The 19,225-nt window shown below is 40.4% G+C and overlaps 2 protein-coding genes across 6 annotated transcripts; one reads left to right on the top strand and one right to left on the bottom strand.

Annotated features, from left to right (window-relative positions):
• The first annotated feature begins 22 nt into the window (after nt 1-22).
• On the top strand, nt 23-1,288 carry LOC105699380 (peflin). Of its 4 annotated transcripts, XM_012424314.2 has the most exons (5): nt 23-90; nt 147-265; nt 475-667; nt 731-1,009; nt 1,086-1,288. In XM_012424314.2, exons 2-5 carry the CDS (start codon nt 254-256, stop codon nt 1,175-1,177), a joined length of 576 nt encoding a protein of 191 aa, XP_012279737.1. In that variant the 5' UTR covers nt 23-90; nt 147-253; the 3' UTR covers nt 1,178-1,288. The 4 variants fall into 4 exon arrangements, with proteins under 4 accessions (XP_012279737.1, XP_012279755.1, XP_012279729.1 ...); XM_012424332.2 differs by having other exon boundaries at nt 65-265; nt 428-667; XM_012424306.2 differs by having other exon boundaries at nt 65-265.
• A 511-nt stretch (nt 1,289-1,799) lies between these two features.
• LOC105699253 (multiple epidermal growth factor-like domains protein 8) lies at nt 1,800-19,103 on the bottom strand. Of its 2 annotated transcripts, none has more exons than XM_012424126.2 (23): nt 18,736-19,103; nt 18,032-18,344; nt 17,769-17,932; nt 17,418-17,695; nt 17,143-17,327; nt 16,701-17,061; nt 16,334-16,575; nt 15,994-16,227; nt 15,570-15,857; nt 15,360-15,497; nt 15,008-15,252; nt 14,282-14,899; nt 11,272-14,172; nt 10,713-11,137; nt 10,236-10,579; nt 9,955-10,160; nt 9,572-9,851; nt 9,274-9,505; nt 8,721-9,036; nt 8,475-8,650; nt 8,007-8,260; nt 7,509-7,696; nt 1,800-6,989 (listed from the first exon to the last, which is right to left on the bottom strand). In XM_012424126.2, exons 2-23 carry the CDS (start codon nt 18,234-18,236, stop codon nt 6,165-6,167), a joined length of 9,105 nt encoding a protein of 3,034 aa, XP_012279549.1. In that variant the 5' UTR covers nt 18,237-18,344; nt 18,736-19,103; the 3' UTR covers nt 1,800-6,164. The 2 variants fall into 2 exon arrangements, with proteins under 2 accessions (XP_012279549.1, XP_012279540.1); XM_012424117.2 differs by having other exon boundaries at nt 18,605-19,103.
• Nucleotides 19,104-19,225: the final 122 nt, after the last annotated feature.

Raw genomic sequence — 19,225 nt, forward strand, 5'->3', positions numbered from 1 at the left:
AGAGAGAAAAAAGAGAAATCTCGCCGTAGATTCCACTGCGCACCGCGAGATGGCGCCACCTTGTCAATAAAGCTCCGTATCCTTTAAAACGTTCGTAACGAATACCTGTTTAGAAGCGTTCGAATAATAGTTTATTTTTATTTCAGACCTGAATTGGAAAAAAAAACTGCCCTCAGGCGTAATTCTCAAACCTGCGTAATATTAGAAGCCTATTAACCTCTATTGTAAAATCTACAAACCTAATTGGAGTATAATGGCTTATCCGGTATGTCCATACATATGTGCAATTCTTCTACATTTTTGCGTTTATTTTTAGGTGAACGTTGATACTTACAATGGCCTACTATGTTTATCAAATATTATGAATTTTAATTTCCTTTATCAATGTCTATTTTCTGTTCTTGTTTTACTGTCGTATTTTTTTTAGTTTCACGTTTCTTCCTCTTCTTTCTTTCTTTTGTACTGAAACATTAGAACTTGGGAAATATCCAGGGTTCGATGTACGGCATGCCTGGCGATGCACCTCAAGTTAATCCTGAGGTTCAACAATGGTTCGCTGCGGTTGATCGAGACGGCAGTGGAAAGATTACAGCTTCTGAACTACGAGCTGCTTTGGCCAATGGACAGGGCGGTTACTTTTCAGATACCGCCTGCAAACTTATGATCAGTAAGTTATTTAAAATTAATCGCATAGGTTGTGTCGTTACTTATAAATTCTGTTTTCCAACAGGTATGTTTGATAAGGATAAAACTGGCACCATAGACATCATTCAGTTTCAAGCATTGTATAATTATATAAATGCATGGCTTGGTGTTTTCCGGGGTTACGATCGTGATAATTCTGGTACCATTCAAGAAAATGAACTGTCCGCAGCTCTGACACAAATGGGCTACCGATTCAGCCCTGAATTTATCAAGTTTCTGATACAGAAAAGTGATCTAAGCAACCATGAAAGCATAACCATTGACCAATTTATAGTCCTCTGCGTACAAGTTCAGAGGTTTACAGGTATAATATTCAAATTACTTTTTGAAAATCATCATTTAGAATAATTAGAACATTTCATATATTTTTATAATTACAGATGCCTTTCGAGTAAGAGACTCGGATCAAACTGGAACGATTTCTATTTCATTTGAGGACTTTTTAACTGTGGCTCTTAGTTGTAGTGTCTAAAATATACCTAATAGTATTTTAACAGGAGAAGAAATTAGAAAAACATGCAATGTGCTTTTTTTAATCACTCAGGGTAAACAAGATGCACAGAAATATAAACTTTCATCCAAATATCAAGAACAAACAACTACAAACTATGATATAGCTTCAATCCAGATACAATGAATTTTAAGGTCTGTGCACAAACGTTAAATTATAAATTTCTACAGCTCCTTGAAATGGGAAGTGCATTCCAATTTTGTAAAATAAGTTTGTTTTAAGAATGCATAATTAGTAATGCTAGAGATGTGTTGTTTAGTTAATCGAACAATGTTGCTTGGTCGACTTGATTTTCTTACACATATTTATTAACACTTCCTTGATACACTTTAGCAGTTCACTTCTGCGCAGCCTTATTTCCTCTGCTTTGACACTTTGATATCGTCAAAACCTATGCATAAGATTCAGAATCTTTGGAAATCCCATCCCATAGGTTTTATCCAGGTTTCAACTATCCCAGTCTCAACATGACATCGGTGTGGAAGATTTCATATTACACGACAAATGCAATATAATTATATATAAAATATAATATTTATAAAATAATGTTCAGATCTGTACAACCAAAAATTATATGTATATATATATATATATATATCTGTTAAATTACATATGTATATAATATATATTTTTATTTATATGCGTACACAATAATGTGTAAACACGACAGTATGACTGCTGCGTGGATGAGATTCAAAGGATGGACGACACAAGATGAGACGAAGAGCGAAGAGCAATATATATTATGGTTGCAAATTGGGAGTCGAATGGTTGTAACGGATATAGCCAAGTTAAATAAAATGTAGAGAGAGGAAATATAACTGAATAACATGCAGGTGAGCAAAGAAGGGAAATTCAAATGAGGAGAAAGAAGGCCACCGATAGTGAAGAAGCTTCGAGTGGACTTAGGGCAGTCTTGCGATGAAACTCGCCGAAGAACTTTACGAGGTACACAGAGACGAATTCTCATAATCTACATAGCGTGTCGAGAAGTAGCCACTTTGGGAACCAATCTTTTAAGCTGATATGAAAGGGTCATTTTATATACATGAAAAGTAGAAATATTAATAAAACTTTTCTCGAAACAGGGTGCACCGAATCATTTGAAACTTCAGCAGGTGATTATGAAGGCCCTAAAGAAGAACGTGGTGCTCGTGATATTTCATTTATCAACAAAAAAAATAAATTCTTGGTTCTAGTCTGGGTTAGATAAAAAAAATTTGTTCTTAAAAATGAAGCTTCACAAGCACTACATTCTTCTTTAGGGCTTCCATAATCACATGCTGAAGTTCCCACCAATTCAGTGCATCCAGTTTGGAGAAGTTTTATAAATATTTTGACGTATATAGAATAACCCTTTCATATAACTTTAATTGACGATTGGAACATTCGAGAATCTATGACCGATAGCACCGCACTTACCATTAAATTAACAGTATCGCACAGGCGCTGCGCTATTTACATTAATTTTCTAGGTTCGCCGAGGAAAATTCCTCCGTCTCTCTCCGCTACCTTTAAAAATAAACCGACTTGATATACATCATTATGTCAACATAATGTAGTGCACAAGCTTTGATTAACACCTAGCGATTGATTTCACTGCCCGATTAGATAACCCGCTCAACGTTTCTCGAAGGTAATTAATATCATAATATACCAGTCGCCAGTTGCATACAATCGTTCCCAACATAGCTATTGAAACACCCCTCGAGGACCATTAAAGAAATACTAAAATTACAATCTTACTAATTCCTCCTCAAGATTAGTCTCAGGTGTTCCTAACACCAACGATTTTTCTCTCCCCCTCGAAATATAATAAATATATTTTAGATTCAAACCCAGTTTCGGCCTTAATATTCCACTACACTAAAATTACGAATACAATACGTTCAATAAATAATCCCGCAAATATATACTCTTAAACTCGGAATTGTCATGCTCGGATTGAGTAGTAAGTGCTTATGGAAAAGTGTAAAACTTAAAGTATACAATTTTTAAGCGATTATCGTTATTCATTTTAAGGTTATCGTCCCCTTGGATGTTTCAACGACCATGTTGGCGCGTACATGATTTTTTCACTGATCTTATCGTACATTTAGATGATTTCTATACGTAGTAAATGTTCGCTTGCGAGCGCTGGCGGGCTTAGGAACATTTTGTAAAAGTATGAAACGTTTCAAAGTCCCCTTACACCTCTCTGCCTAATACTGTTCGGTTTTATATTGTGCGAGGAGACGCACGTCGTTCCTCTTCCGATGCACACCGTCCCTGGACGGTTTTACGTACAATTAATGACACCCTGTATATCCAGATCCGAGAGGAACGGTGCGCCAGTGCTGGGCATTGCTTCTAATCGAACTATTTTTCAAGTAGTAATTCGAACACCTATAACCACCAAGACATGTATTTTACATCCGTCGTCTCACGTAGGAAACATTGAAACAACTAACTGATCTCTCTACGAATTCCTAAAAAATAACTTGAAATGACATATCTAGCTTGCTACTCTCGAGTACTTCGAAGCACCCTAAAAGTGATTCGAAATAAATCCTCTGCAATGCCGTTTATGAGATATCGATTTCCTTTTAGTTACTTTAATGTTTACTGCGTGATGTGGATATCCTTGAAATATCGATTCTACGGAATAAATTGAACAATGGTCGCGAGATGTAGCCTATTGTCTATTGCAAATAGTAGTATTTTGCCCAGTACTGCAGGGAGTCCACTTGAGAACGAGTTTGACATTACTTGAGAAAATATTCGCTCAATGTTAATTAGCATTTACCGTTGCCATTTGTTATTCATGCATTAAGAGAGAATTAATGAATGAAACTATTAATTTAATTTTAACAAACAATTTACGCTTAATGTCTTCTGTCAAAGTTCCGATTATTCGCTATATATATCTTGAAGTAGGAAATTTCTAACTAGGAAGCAATATGGCCAGTTTGTTATTGTTAATCGGTTAATCGATAGCATCAGTCACTGCGAAATACACACTATTAATCCTCATTGAATATCCAAATATTTGAAAGTAATCTCGCAATGTCAAACCAGGCTCGAGATCGTAGACCGTGAGAATCAATCTAAAAACAATAATTTCTTACTAATTATCAAGTGACATTTGGATGACGAGGCGGTAACACATCGCGAATAATTAATCAAGATAATTGTACAAAACTCCAGAACTCCAAGGTACACAATTAACAAAGCTTTGCAAGTATCCTCCGATAGTTAAATCGCCTCGGTTTCTCTCAAAGGAGCGCTAAAAATTCCGCGAGAAAATTCTCTAATAAAAACTCAACAGAGAGTGAATGATTCTTCGACTAATCAGAGTCAGGAACGTCATCCATTTAAATCGATTAAAAATCTGATGGGTGCGTCGTAAATTCGATCCTAAAACGGGGCTGCGTAAGCGAGATAATTACAAGAGAAAAAAAAAATCGCGAATACAAGAACAGAAAGGGGGACTCGAAAAATGTTTCATAACGAACATGCTATCGAGTAGCTACGAGAACCCATTATTGGTCATGTAAAACTCTTCTACGCAATCGCGCGTTAACGCATCGACCGACACGATATCATATACAAATTGCTATATACAAAAAACTTACAGTCTCATCGCGGAATGATGTGGCAATATATTATAACTATGTATCTATTCTAAAACAATCTTACGATCGCTTCGCCGATTTCGAGCTATGATACATGCGACGAACGCGCGAAATTATTTCGCAAGTCCTCATGCGAAGTCCGACGACGTTCACTTTTTCCACATCATTTTTCTCACATCCCTGTCGAAACGAGTAATTAATTTACGGCAATACTAAAAGACGGTTCTTCATTAGTGATTCCAAACGGCAAAAGCGTTAAATATTTTTCGACGAAATTTAAAAAGAGATTGGCGGCGTTTCGACCCAACTTCCTCGCCCAATATCTCGTAAAAATGACGGATTAAAAAAGAAAGAAAAAGAAACCACGGGATACCCGTAAATACAAGATGCATTTTCTGCCATTACCGATTTTGCCGCTATTAAAGCAAAAGTGGAGAATATTAACGCTCGAACGCGAAATCCTGAATATTTAAAAAGGGCCGTAGAAGTCCGAGCATCACTTCGAAACAGAGATGAGACGAATGTCACTTGATTATAACCGGAGTTTAAAATAATCCGTAATTTCACTGAGGCTTTGACGTTTTGACTTAGATATGTATCGATCATCTCCCGGTTTCTAATAATGAAACGGTAACCATTGTTCGACAAATTCATGCTTAACTTAATCCCCTGAAGCGTAACAGAATTGTCGGGTAACCAGCTGACGTCGTCCGAGAACAAACGAAAATGTTCAATCCGGAACATTTATAAATATCTTTTCAATCAATCGCTATTTCAATCTGTCAATAACGTGACACCGATAAGAACGGGACGAGTCAGATATTTCAACTCGTTAAACGTTGATTATCGGTACTGATAAATATAAACTACAAGTGTTAGAGTGAGACCGAGTTACGAATGTGGAAACAAAACCGAGTTACCAAAAGTTATTCATCAACTCGAGCTGTCGATATTTGACTTATGATCCTCGCAAGCGCTCCGTAATCCTGATTCGCCTCATCAAGTATTGGGTTGATGCATAAGTAATGGCATTTTTTTAACATGTTACGTCACGTGTTAAAAACGCCATTACTTATGCATCAATCCAATATATGCGAACGCGATTCTCTTTCCTTCGCCGAGTTATCGACTCGTCTAAACTTGTTAAATATTTTGGAATTTAAACAGCTCGAGTTCATAAATTATCCGACTCGTCACTAAACTCTAATAAATGATCTCGCCAAGCATCAGCGAAATTACGATCCGACCAGTCAACCGCGGTGCGATTAGTCGTCATCTGTCTACACGCGTTGACCGTCCAACCGGAGCAAGCAACTCTGCCCATACAGTAAAGATCAGATCGGAGCGTGACTGTTCCTACGTCTGAGAAAAACTCTGCTATTGACAGGATAAACCCTAGTCAAGAGGATGAGGGAACTGCCAAGGGCCAGCTTGACAGGAGCCTGCTGCCCTCCGGGGAGTCTGACGAAGACGGTGGCGACCGCGGCGACATCGTCGTCGGTCGGCTCGACGGCGACCGGGCGGACGTCGCTGTGAAAATTAGCCAGTTTGCTTCTTCTGCCCTTTCGCTGGGGTGAGTTCGGGCTGCAGTTGTTGCCATCCCGGTCGTAGAGAATCGTGGCCGAGGCGAAGGGCCTCTTGGCCATGTGTAGCATCTCCACGACGTGACGTCTGCGTGCCCGCCTCACATCAGCCGCTTGCTTCGCCTTCCAGGCGACGACGCAGGCCGCCAGGAAGAGGAAGAAGCAGGAAAAGAACACCGAGAAGAAGACGAAGAGGTCGATGTGCAACTGGTCTTGCCTGAAGAAGATCATCCCGTAGGCAGCCCTGCCGTTGATCTCGGGATTCGGCGTGTCGATGGCCCTTAAGGCTATGTGGAACTTGGTCTGCACCAGCTCGTGCTTGTCCTGGGGTAGGGTCAGCACGAGCCGATTCGTTAGGTTCCTGACCACGAGAAAGGTGTTCCTCTGGTCCACCGTTACGAAGGTCACCAGCCCCTCGGCGTAGCGCTCCACGACAATATAGTGTGGCCCTGTGTTCCAGCTCGGTTCGGAACCGTTCTGGTGGAACTCGACCACCCGAATCTTCTCTCGGGACTGATTGTCCAGCCAACTGTCCTGCGTGTCCTTTCGCCATCGAAACCGATAATCTAGCTCGACCTAGAAAAGGAAACGATATTTTCGTGAATTACCTAAACTAGGAGCTCTTAAATTTACGCCGACTGCTCAAGGTGATGTGAAAATGGCATTAAATAGGTCTCGTTTATGAAACTTTTCTCTAAACAGGAATGTACTGAATCGTTTTAAACTTCACAACGTGAATATGGAGGATATAAGATCCTGACAAACATGAAATTTCAAATTTTGTTTAAAATGTATTTATAGACATTTTAAACATTTTTTTTTTATGAAATTTCATGGGTGTCGGGACCTTCCCTACAGCCTCCATATTCACGTTGCAAAGTTACAAACGATTCGGTACACCCATTTCGGAAAAAAGTTTTGTGAACGATGGTCCCCTCGGATGCGACTTTCACATCCCCTTAAAGGGGCTGGTAGGTTGTGAAATGCAGTTAACCGAAGTGTGTTGAAAAGAGAAATAAAAAGTATAGGAAATATTTGCTTACGGAACTTTTCTCGCGGCTAAGAACTCCTAAAGAAATAATTACTAACGCTTACCTCCTGATAACCCGTCGTTGAGTTCAAATTAACGACGAAGGAGTCGTCCCGGGGACTCAGGAAAAGGTCTAAAGCTCCTTGCGTCACGTCGACCATAACTCTGATATCGACGTTCATGAAACGCGGTTGCACCATGTAGAAGACTGTCTGCCCAGGGTTCAAGGGTTTCGGTTTCATCTTGCACTCGTCTGAAAGAAATTCTCTCATTTTATTGACAATCCACCGGTAGTAACGAAAGGAACAGAGAAGACACTAGTCGTGACAGAGAGTACGAACCGTAGGTTCCTCACAGGATACAAAAGCATGGTGTAATTTAACAAGAACAATGCTTCATGAAATAACGTCACTGTGATTTCCATGAAATACGATATCGTTATAGAACTCGCATAAAAATATTGAAAATATGTACTACATCTTCATGGCACTTCTTTATCAGGGTGGGCACAGTTCCACCTTTTTAATTATTTATAAGATTTAGATTAATGTGACACGACTCACCTATTAACTTCGAATCGAAACACATTTTGTTGTCGACGGTCACCGTTTTGTAGCACTGATGGCCCATCGTAGGTGTTCCAGCATAATTTTCCCTGCACCTGCTGCACTGCACCATCCAACAGGGAATTCCTGCAGTGCTGGTTCCTTTAGTAGGGCCACTCGTACAGGATGGTTCGCTTTCCGTGTTATTACCGCAATTGCACTTCTCCCCAGTCACAGGATCGCAGGTGTATCCATGACCATGACATACGCAACTATTTACAAACACGTTTCATTTATTAATCTCATATAACAGTAGCATACTCTTATCGAAAAATTGCTCAATTAATAATTTATTCCAACCGTAGCATACCCTTATTGTAGTAACATAATCCAAAATAATCCAGATGATCAAGATATGTGTAATTATGCTAGAAAATGGTTCTAAAGAAATCTACTACGTAATTTAAAAATCAGTATGACACTTACGGCCGACATATGTCTCTAAGGTCTTCAGTACCTCGAAAGTATCCGGTCATACATTCACCACATTTATCGCCTTTTGTATTGTTGCCACAATTGATACATTTCGCTTTGTCCACGGGCCCCTCGACTAATTGTTCCTTCAGTAATTTAATGTCCATCTTATCGATGGAATTAGGATCCTTGAATAAAAGATCGAATCAAGAATGCATTATCAGGAACATTGTATACTATAAAATGACTTTGACTTACCGGTACAGTCATACTTTCGTTAATACAAATTCGCGTATGCCCATTGCAGTATTCCAAACAAGGCACGCATTGGCCGTTGTTAATCGGATTGCCGACGTACAAAGGCAGACACTTGTCACACTGAGGTCCCATTGTATTGTTATGACATTTCAAGCAATGATCAAGTTTATCCGGTCCCTTGCAATTACTGTGCCCGTTGCATTGACATTGGATTGAACAATTGGCACCGACGTACCCGAAATCGCAACGACAGACGTCTGGTTCAATGCACGTACCTCGAATGCATCCTTGGGTGCACATAGGTACACAAACGTTTCTGGAAAACAAATATCGATCATAAATAACGATTCTCACCTGATCATATTCAATCAATTAATTCATTACATAGGAAGAAAACTGAATTAATAATACAAATTATATAACGTGAAATGTTATTTATGGAAGTTCAGTTTACTTCAAAGAGTACGTAGAATTACTTCGAAGCGTATTTTATGTCGAAACAAACACGAAGTCGTAGATCAAACGACATAGGACGATGAAAATTGCTTCTTACGTGTCAGTTTTGTTATATCCACGGCCACACTTGCATTCGAAGCCTTCCTCAAGGTCAGAACATTCTTCACTTTTCGGGGAACAAGTGTGATGGCCATTCAAACATTCGTTTTCAGGAGGACAGCGCACGTAATGCCAGGAAAATGCAGGCTGCACGACAGCTGTCACCGAAGTTGTTAAGTTTTCTTGGAGCTCCACCGAGTCCACCAGACTAGCGGTAAGAGACACGACGGCTAAAAAATAGTTCCAATAAGCAATTGAATTTAACCCTGTTGAAAGTGAAAGGAAGCTCGCCTTACGTGATTCCGTTTGAGGATAGTGTTGATGATACAACATCTCGCAGGTCCCACCAGCTGGATGATCCGTTGGAGCTTCCAGAGAACCTTCGGTACAGATACCTTGTCCAGTGATATTGGCTGAATCCAAAGAACACCATCCACAATGAGAGTGCTTCAAGCATGTACTGCACTGTTTAAAGACGGAACAGGGTTCTGGACAGTGTTCGATATCAGAACTTCTCAACACCAGCCCGCAAACTCCACCGGCGCAGTAAAGTGGTTGGTACGAAGGGGAAATACACTGTGAACGTAATTGCAGGGTTATAACTAAGCAGCTTAGTAATTAAGAAATATTAACAATTTCAAGGTAAAGAGTAGTTCATGTATATGTCATTTTGTCATACTTCATGCAGCTGCGTAGACCATCTGCATTCTTGCCAGCCTCCTTCGGCACCAGTACCTTCCAAGCAACTTGTGCAGTCTTTGTGGTCGCTACATCTTTTTTCACATTGTGCATTGCTCAGTTTAATGCTTGATCTGTCAATAATATCTGCTGGGACGCAAGTCCAGTCGTGGACAGATCCTTCCGTTATGTTCACTCCTGAGTCAGCTGGAAGAGTATGTGAAATATTTTAAATTAATTTAATTGATTAATCGCGTGTTCCGCTTTAAGTTACACACTTACATGTCTTCGAAACTTGTCTAGTCCATACACAGTTCCCTACATTTTTGCACTTCTCGCAGTCACTCGCTGGACATTGTCTTTCGTCACATCGATTGACATCGGTAATCGACATCTGCCTAACATTGCATTTATCCTGCTCGTTACAATCTTGATCCAGAGGAATACATTTACCGCGAGGACAATTTGCGCACCATTTACACACAAGACTGTCGTCTTCGTAATATGGCCACTGTGCTAGACATTCGGTGCAGCTATTAAAACTCTGACAGTTCCTACTTGCTAGCCAGGTAGAGTTACAGAAAACACCATTGGATCGCTGAACTTGTGTGACATTAATATCACATCTGAAAATAAGTAGAAATCGATATAATACCAACTCCTAACTTTTCCATTTATATTTTGTAAACTGATACAAATCAAACCGTCCAAAAATGAATCCTTTTAAATGAATAATAACGTTTATCATTAAATGCTTACTTGTCATCTCTGTTTGTCAATTTTTCGTTTGAAAAACAATAAGAAGCATTGGTACCAGCTACGGTGGTGACTGCACAGAAGGAACAGCCGATGTATTTTCTACAGGTTGACTTATCGGTCCACAGATTACAGAGATCCTCAGGGATGTTGATGAGAGTGACGTGACTTTTAATACCGCCATCAAATCCACCAACGACATAAACAGCATTAGTTTCTGGTTCTGCATGGGTCATAGCATGGGCATAAGCTGGCGGTGGTGGACTACCGATGATCTCCATATCCTTGGTAATTAGACGAATCCATAGATTGCAAGAATATTTGTAAGCTATCAAAGAATCCGATGTATTGTGTGGACTCTGCCGTCCACCAAAGATAACCATATATTCATCCATCGTCACAGCAGAATGCAAGAACCTTGCTTGTGGCTGTGAAATATAAATATAAATTTAAAGACTTGAAACCGTTTAAGGCAAAGCATTACAAGTATGCAGTACTTTCGTAATATCATTTATATAACCAACTTTGTGTGATAAAAGTGAATAGACGAAGAATGACTTACCAATCCACTGCCATCGTTGAAGTCGTCCTTGAAGGGAGGTAACACCGACCAAGTGCGAGTTTTATAATTCAAAGCATAGAGTTTATTGGAGATAAAGGTTCTGTTAATGGCGTAAGAATATCCACCGAATACGTAAAGACTATCGGATCTAACATGGTACACCGTAGAGTGGCCATAAACTCCAAGAGGGCCATTTCCCATTGTAGTAATGGTATCCCACATATCTGTTTCGAGATTAAACTCCCACACTGTGTCAAGATACCCGAATTTAGGGCTGAAGCCACCGATCAAGATTAAACTCTCGAATTCACCATCCCTACGCAACGTCAAAGTGTGACCAGCCAGTGGAGGAGGTTCCTTCTTGAAAGAATCTTGCGTCACTTGACTCCACCTCTGATTCTGAAGGCTGAATTTCCAAAAGTCACTTAATGTATTATTTGACAGCCCTTGGACGCCCTCTTCTTTCATGGAAAGTCCTCCATAAACGTAGATCTGTTGTCTGCTGTGAACGATCTCAGCTGCATGGAAATATCGACCCTGGGGCATCGAAGCCTCTGATGTGGACTCTACGGTTACAGGCATCCAGGTATTATTCTTCGTATCGAACAATCTAATGTCATTAAGGGGACCATGGCTTAAGGAATACCCTCCAAACATCCAAAGACTACCTCTCCTATCTGCGACCAAACTGTGACCGAATCGTGGAAGAGTCTTTCTTAGATGGTCCAGATGATCGGCTAAGTATTCAGAGTTAAAAAGTTCGGTAAAGACCAACTGGTTACCCTTGATCTTGATGGAACAATCACGTCCCCCATACCCTGGAGCACAAACACAGTGTCCATAACCCTTGTCGCAGACACCCTGTTTTTTCAAGGAAGTGCAATTATTTGGGCAGAGTTCGACGTCACAATTGATTCCAACAAAGCCAGGCTTGCAGAGACAATTACCATTCCTACACTCACGATTCACAGGGCAATTGTTACATGTCATCACGATATAGCTTGCATTAAATCCTTCGACCTCGTCAAGCTGTTTATAGTGAACTGTCAAAAATCCAGATTTAGCTTCCACGGTAACTGGATAATCAGTACTCTCCGTGCAATAGACACCTAACAGTTGACTTTGATGACTCGTGGAGGACACAAAATCAGGTAATCCGTCATAAACGTAAACGCTGTTTTCTTGACAGGTGATGTTGATGTCATCATGTATGGTGAACTGAATAACACTCTGTATACTCGATGTCATTGCATCGGGAGATAGACTTGTCTTTGGACTAACGATCCACAAGCACTCTCTGGTGGGTGATCCACCGAAATGAGTTTCCCACAATGGAAGTTGCGAGTGACGACTACCGAGTCCCTGTCTGCTATTACCTTCACCTCCAAGCATTCCCCTGGACATACACCCATAATAACACATCCCACCATCACGAGGATCACCATAGTAACCTTTCTGACAGATCTCGCATCTATCACCCTCGGTATTATCGCGGCAGAAACAAATTCCAGTTTGTCGATCGCACACATCTATCTCCTTGTCTCCGTGTTCGTTGCAATTACATTTCTGACAACCTAAACTTGTCGTAGCATTGCCATAGCTACCTGCCTTGCATTCTTCACAGTATTTGCCAGTCGTCCAGTTTTCACACTTGTCACAAACACCAGGTCCTTGAGTACAAGTAGAATGATTATAGCAGCCGCAATTCGTTCTACAGTCCGGCCCAGTCCAGCCGAGGAAACATTTGCATTTATAATCCGGAGCTTCGCTGCAATAACCGTTAACACACTCCTCGTAACAAGTCTTAATGCAGTACTCTTTACCGTCACCATGGAACCCACGTTTACACTGACAACTGAAACTACCGTGAGTGTTGGTACACACTGCATTTGGATGACAATCATGTAGACCCAAGTCACACTCGTCTACATCTGGGCATTGAGCGTAAGCCCAGCCAGATTCATTTACTGCTAGAGTGTAATTCTGATATTCATTAATAACGAGACTGCAATTAATATGTGGTCGGTTAAAGTCACCCTGAACGCAAGCACCTATGATGGGATTCTCTAGGCTGTAGCACCACCCGCAACTCAGAGAGTGTAGGCAACTGGAACAATTAGCGTGTCGACTACAGCTCTTGCACTGATCAGTCCCGGTCATAGTTAACGAAGAGCTCGTTCTGGAAATAACACCCATGAGGCCAGCTTGATCCATCCACTCTCGACACAGACCAAACTGGTATTCGGAAGTGTACACAGAAAAGGAAAAGCATTCCTGCGTTGCTTCACACCATACGCATCTTCCACGTTCATCGAGGCATTGCGTACAGTTTGAACGCTGTCTGCAAGGTATTGGACACTGATCAAGACTCACCACGGCATAAGGTAACCTGCCCAGTCTTGCACATCTTGCATCCTCTGTCCACCATTCGCACAAGTTACTACCCACACACGATTCACATGAGATGTAATTGGAACAGTTAGCACAGGTTGATGGAGTGATCGTTAGATAATGCCACTCTCTAACAGGATCACCGCTTTCGTCCCATTCCACATCAGCAGAACAGTACTCCGTCTCGTTAACGTTGCGCGACAAACACTTATTATTGATATCACACCAACCACAAGAAGAGTCCGTTAGACAATGTAAGCAGTTTTTGTATTGATGGCATGATCCATTTTGATAGGGCTCTAAGTATTCGAACGTAAATACTTTAGGATTCTCCATATTTCTATTATGATTTATTTCCATTTTACTAGCATAAGCATCACTCGTTGTAACCATTCTCTTTGACTCGAAATCCAAAAGATAGCGTCCTGGTAAAAGTCTCATTTCGTACCCATCGGGCCACATGGTCTGAGTGCACTGCGACGTTGAGGCAGTTAGATTTGCAACCAGTTCCTGAAATGATTAATTTCATATTTGTGGTAATTTCTTAATGCTCTAAAGCAGAAAGAAGTTTCTTCAAAACGCAATAAAAGACACCAATGAAACCGAAGACGTTTCTTACCAGTTCTTGGTGGTCATCGCTGCGTGATACATGTAAGGTAGCACTGTTATAGCTGACGCAAATTCTTAAATGTTCTACTGTGCTATCCCAAAAATTCTGAGGTGGCCTGAGGAACCCAATGAGTCTTGCAATCATCTCACCACCCAACGCAACCTCAGTTTTCGCTCCCTGCATCGATGGCACATTGAAGTCCACTGTTGTTGCATTAACAATGGTTACAGAATCGGGCTGACTGAAGTTTACTGGTGGCTTGTACTTCAAAAACGTCAATCCTGGTCTCTTGTCCATTTCACGACACTCTTCAACTTTAGCAATTTCAGTACCTTTTGGACCCCACCACCCAGGGATCTGTGATGGAGTGTCATCCCTCAGTCCGCAGACCCCATAATTGTCATCCTTGTGATGACAACGTGCATTTTGGACGCACCAAGTGCAAGTGCCAAGATTAAGTTTATTCGAAACGGAACTTTTGCCTCGTGCATTGGTGCCCCAGCCACCGCCAGGCTGTCCATGAATCAAGCAAGAATGGCAATCGCCTAATGCTGGGCATACACCAGGACACCTCGTTGTTTGAAGATTTGTCGTACAGTTGCTGCCCACAGTACGACCATAACAGATCTGAAATTTAATTTATTGATACCATATGAATTAAATCATTTTTAATTGAACAGAGCCAATGCTCAAGATTTTCTCTTCGTGCAATTATTTTTGCAAAAGGCATTTTACCTCGCCTGCCGAACACCAACCACACTCCGGGTTAGCTGCACACTCCATCAGACTTGTATACCTTGAACAAATTTGTTCCGGTTCCACACTGTCATTGTCACCTGGAGCAAGCATCGGTGGCAATGTGTACGCAAGGAAATCAGCATTCACGTTCCCGTGATAACCTCCAACCAAAAGTAAAGTATTCCCATTTCGAACATCTGCAGCATGAGCAAATACTCCTTGCTGCTTGGGATAACGTGATCCTACGAAAATATATAATTTTAAATTCCATCATAAAATTCAGATAGTTTTAAATATGCGTGGAATAAATTTCAGTTTAGCGGAAGAGAGAAATAAAATACGAATTTACCTTTTACATTCAATCCCAACACATCGTGACTAACCCATGCGTGACAGCCAAGATGATAAAGGTACATCTGGTTGTCGTAACAAATTTCTTCTTTGTTATGCCTATGCGAATAACCTCCAAACACTACTAAATAATTACCTGGAGAAAATGAATAAAAAAACTAATTATTAAATAAATAATTCATTAGAATGTAAATGAAATCTTAAGTACCTATAATATTAGCAGTATGAAATGCTCGTTCCTTTGGCACGTATGTATCTCTTAAAGGCGCTCTGGGATAATGTATCTCAGACCAGACCTTTCGATCCAATTGAAATACAAACATTCTGTCGGATAATTTGCTGAACCTTGCAACGCTCGCTACTACACCACCATAGACGAGTAGTGAATTTGTGGCGTGATGATACACAGTTGAGTGAGCCACAACCCGAACATCTAATTCTTTTCCACCACGAGGTCTGACTTCTTTCCACCGTTCTGTGCTTGCTGTTGGATCAGCTGTATCGAGTATTAAGATACAATTAATTTACCAGATAATTAGAACAGCCAATAAAAATTGCACTGCAATATTTTGCTTCACATTTAATCTCAGTGTTAATACTTATAATAATAATTCATGAAAATGTCAGCTTACAAAGATTAAGTTTTATTGTATAGAGGCTCGAGGAGAATTCTCCATCCACCGTGCTTCCTCCAAATAGATAAATAGAATCACGTGCCAAAGTGAGCGTGTGTCTTGTAAGCCTTGGCGGATAAAATGGAGAGTTTTTAGCACGAAGTGTCCAAACGCCATTATCAACACTATAATGCCACAGTTCATTGGAGAGGGAACCATCTTCTACTTTTCCTCCGTATACCACAAAACCACCTGCGATTATCAAGAATAAGTATGACAGCATGGCATTAACCCGCTCTATGCCAAAATACTCACTGACTATCTACACGGTAGGGAATGTGTTAATAAATCTGTTTACCTTTGTATTTACATGCAGCGTGACCGTATCTCGGGCTGGGTTTAGGAAGTTCTTCATAATTTGGTGTTGTTTCATCCTTAGCTGCTGACTCTGTTGTTATTTTGGGATCTAGAATTTTTTGTAAGAAAACATTTTCACCTTGAAGGTCCAAGGATCCATTTTCCCATTTTACCCCATCGTCTTCAATATTTGATGCATGACGATGCTGATGTTCAGGTTCACTCTCCGAATTTCTCCGGTGCCTTTAAAAATAAAGTATTCGATTAGCAAATTCCCCTGCCATTATGAGTTTAACAAATAAAATGTAGAAACTATTAAAATAGAAATTAGGTTTTTTAATAGCACTAAATTTGAAAAAGGAAAGAACCTCTGCACCGCTGATTGAAAATATCGTGGCTTGACACGACGTGAATTTTTCCTCCTTTGGGTTTCGTTTCTATCGACTTGCTGTGAATTTTTTCTCATTTCATTTTCACGCGCTTCTTGAGCTTTACGTTCTCTTTCCTTGTGTTCCGGAGTGTTCCTAAGTTCTCGCCAACCGTGTTGGCCAGCATCAACAGTGGCTCTGTCTCTCAGAGCAAATGTGCCGTTATCTTTTATATTGAATAATAGTCTCCAAATAAATGACGATTTTCGCAAACCGTATTGTGCTTCTACTTCAGGCCCTACACGTTTTAATTCACTGGATATCAAGGTCGGATCCAAAGAATCAACGGATGATTTATCTTCTAAATTTATGAAACAAAATAAATATCCATTAATTACTCAACTTAGGAAATATAAAACTTGTAACTAAAAAAAGAACTTACCCAACACTGCTCCTTCCTCATCTTCCCAGAGACTCGTTCCAAATCGGTAAACCTCTAAATCACTAAGAATGTAATTTAGATCGTAACCACCAAAAACATAAAGAGAGTCCGTTTCATTTATATACACTGCTGTGTGAGCCGCTCGAGGAGTCATTCCACTTTCTGAGTGAGATAACCAATGCCATCTTGAAAAAAAAAAATAATGCATGTAAAATCATTCATGAACATAATGTAATATAGAAAATGATTAATATTTCAAAGAAATCACACTTTACCTATTTCCTTCTGGATCTGTCTTATGCAAGGAACAAGACTGCCCAGAATATCCAGGATCACATTCACAACGATTCAAACCACAAATGCCTTTGTTATTGCAATTGTTTGGGCACAAAGCTCTAGAACAATCTTTTCCACCCCAGTCATTTTCACAGAAACAAATATTATTTATGCATTTCCCATGGTTCGTACAATTATTTGGGCAATCCGTGACTGAAAATTCAGCATGGAATCCGTCCAATACATAATTTGTATCACTGTACAATAATATTAACATCTGCAAAAATACAAAGATGCTATACAAAGCAATATCAACAAATAAAACAAAACATTTCTTGAAAGATACTTACATGACCAGATGACGATATTACTTGCTGTGGTTCTGTTTTTCCACTAAAACTGCCTAATAAAGGAGATCGAAAAGAATCTCCATCGTAAACAAATACATAGTCATAACTACATTCAGTGCCCATTGTACGGAAACTTAATGTAATGTACTGACGACTGTCATTTCCTGAAAAAAAAATCAATTTCACAATGACTGACATTACTCAATTTATACCGATACTTAAATATTACTACCAGTGATCATAATTGAATTAAATAGATGTACCTTTAATTAGCCATTCGCAATGAGAATCCTGGGTATAATTAGAACCCATAGGGCCATCACTGATGATGCCCCATGAATCGGTAAAGACCTTTCTCGTTTTGTCACAAGGAACTTGCTTTGGAGGTGCCTGAACGGCAAACCAAAAGCTCCGTGTCAGGCAACTCCATGTAACGACCCATAGCGTCACGGTGACCTTCCACCCCATTACAGTTCATACGCCTCTCTGCCGTTTCTTAACACAAAGTGCATTATCTGCACTTGTTAACTTCCCCTGTACTCCATAAATATAAGGACACGCATCAACACTTGCTACCTGAGACAGCCATATTGAAACGTCAATTGTACAACTAGTTCTTTACATTCCGAGCACTTAATTTACATATATGCCCCGATCCTTTCGATCACAGACAAGCCGTATTTTTTTGCCAATTAATGACTGGTTATTCCAGTAATTACGACAGAGACTTGCATTACTCTGGTTGTATAATAAGTAAAGGAATAGACGAGATTTGTCAAAAAGCGGCTTGACTAGGATGCACTATATTTATAATGCGGTTAACGAGTGACGTTTACAGGCTTCCTATTGCGAGGAGCAGCTGACATTGGTAAGATCATACGTGAAAGGTGCGCCCTGGACTCTGGATCTTGAGAAATGCATGGAACTGTCTTCATTTAAAAGAGTACGAAACCAAGGCTAATCGTACCATTAGTGCCAAGGCCAACTGGCGAACATTAGCGGAACATGGGCAGCTGTCTTAATTATTTGTCCCCAGACATCACGAATCAAAACATCAGCGATCGTGAGCCATTCTTCACATCAAACGGTACTCCGATTGCGAAGCGACTCCAACGCTTTCGCTTCTCCTTTCCAGCAATTTCGAGACTGCTTACTACAAACGGAACTCGGGATGAAGTCTGCCAGAGAAAAGTCTCGGGAAAAGTGCGCGAGTAAACGCCGAAGAGAATCTCTTCCTCATACCCCCCGCACTCGCGTGCCGAACCTTTGCAGGCCTTTCCCCACTGGTTTACTCGAGCTTATTCGGATTTATTATTAACAGAGATGAGTTGGGAGATTGCTTACGGGCAGGATGGTGCGAACACATCCTGTGCTGCCCTCTGGTTTCGTACGTTAGCTTTCACCGTTTTTTGCCCCCAAGGGCGGCGCAACGAATTTCTGATAGGAGCTCGCGCACT

This window comes from Orussus abietinus, unplaced genomic scaffold (genome assembly GCF_000612105.2).
Source record: "Orussus abietinus isolate OABI.00-Male unplaced genomic scaffold, Oabi_2.0 scaffold129, whole genome shotgun sequence".
Lineage (NCBI taxonomy): Eukaryota > Metazoa > Arthropoda > Insecta > Hymenoptera > Orussidae > Orussus > Orussus abietinus.

What these genes read in the sequence shown, in the direction of transcription:
- LOC105699253 (XM_012424126.2), bottom strand. Translation starts at nt 18,236, where the DNA reads ATGGGGTGGAAGGTCACCGTGACGCTATGGGTCGTTACATGGAGTTGC. An exon ending in GTTGGTGTTCGGCAGGCGAG is followed by an intron (nt 14,900 to 15,007) that starts GTAAAATGCCTT and finishes ATTAAATTTCAG; the next exon opens with ATCTGTTATGGTCGTACTGT. An exon ending in CAACGACGGGTTATCAGGAG is followed by an intron (nt 6,990 to 7,508) that starts GTAAGCGTTAGT and finishes TTCCTTTTCTAG; the next exon opens with GTCGAGCTAGATTATCGGTT.
- LOC105699380 (XM_012424314.2), top strand. An exon ending in CGCCTGCAAACTTATGATCA is followed by an intron (nt 668 to 730) that starts GTAAGTTATTTA and finishes GTTTTCCAACAG; the next exon opens with GTATGTTTGATAAGGATAAA. An exon ending in ACAAGTTCAGAGGTTTACAG is followed by an intron (nt 1,010 to 1,085) that starts GTATAATATTCA and finishes TTATAATTACAG; the next exon opens with ATGCCTTTCGAGTAAGAGAC.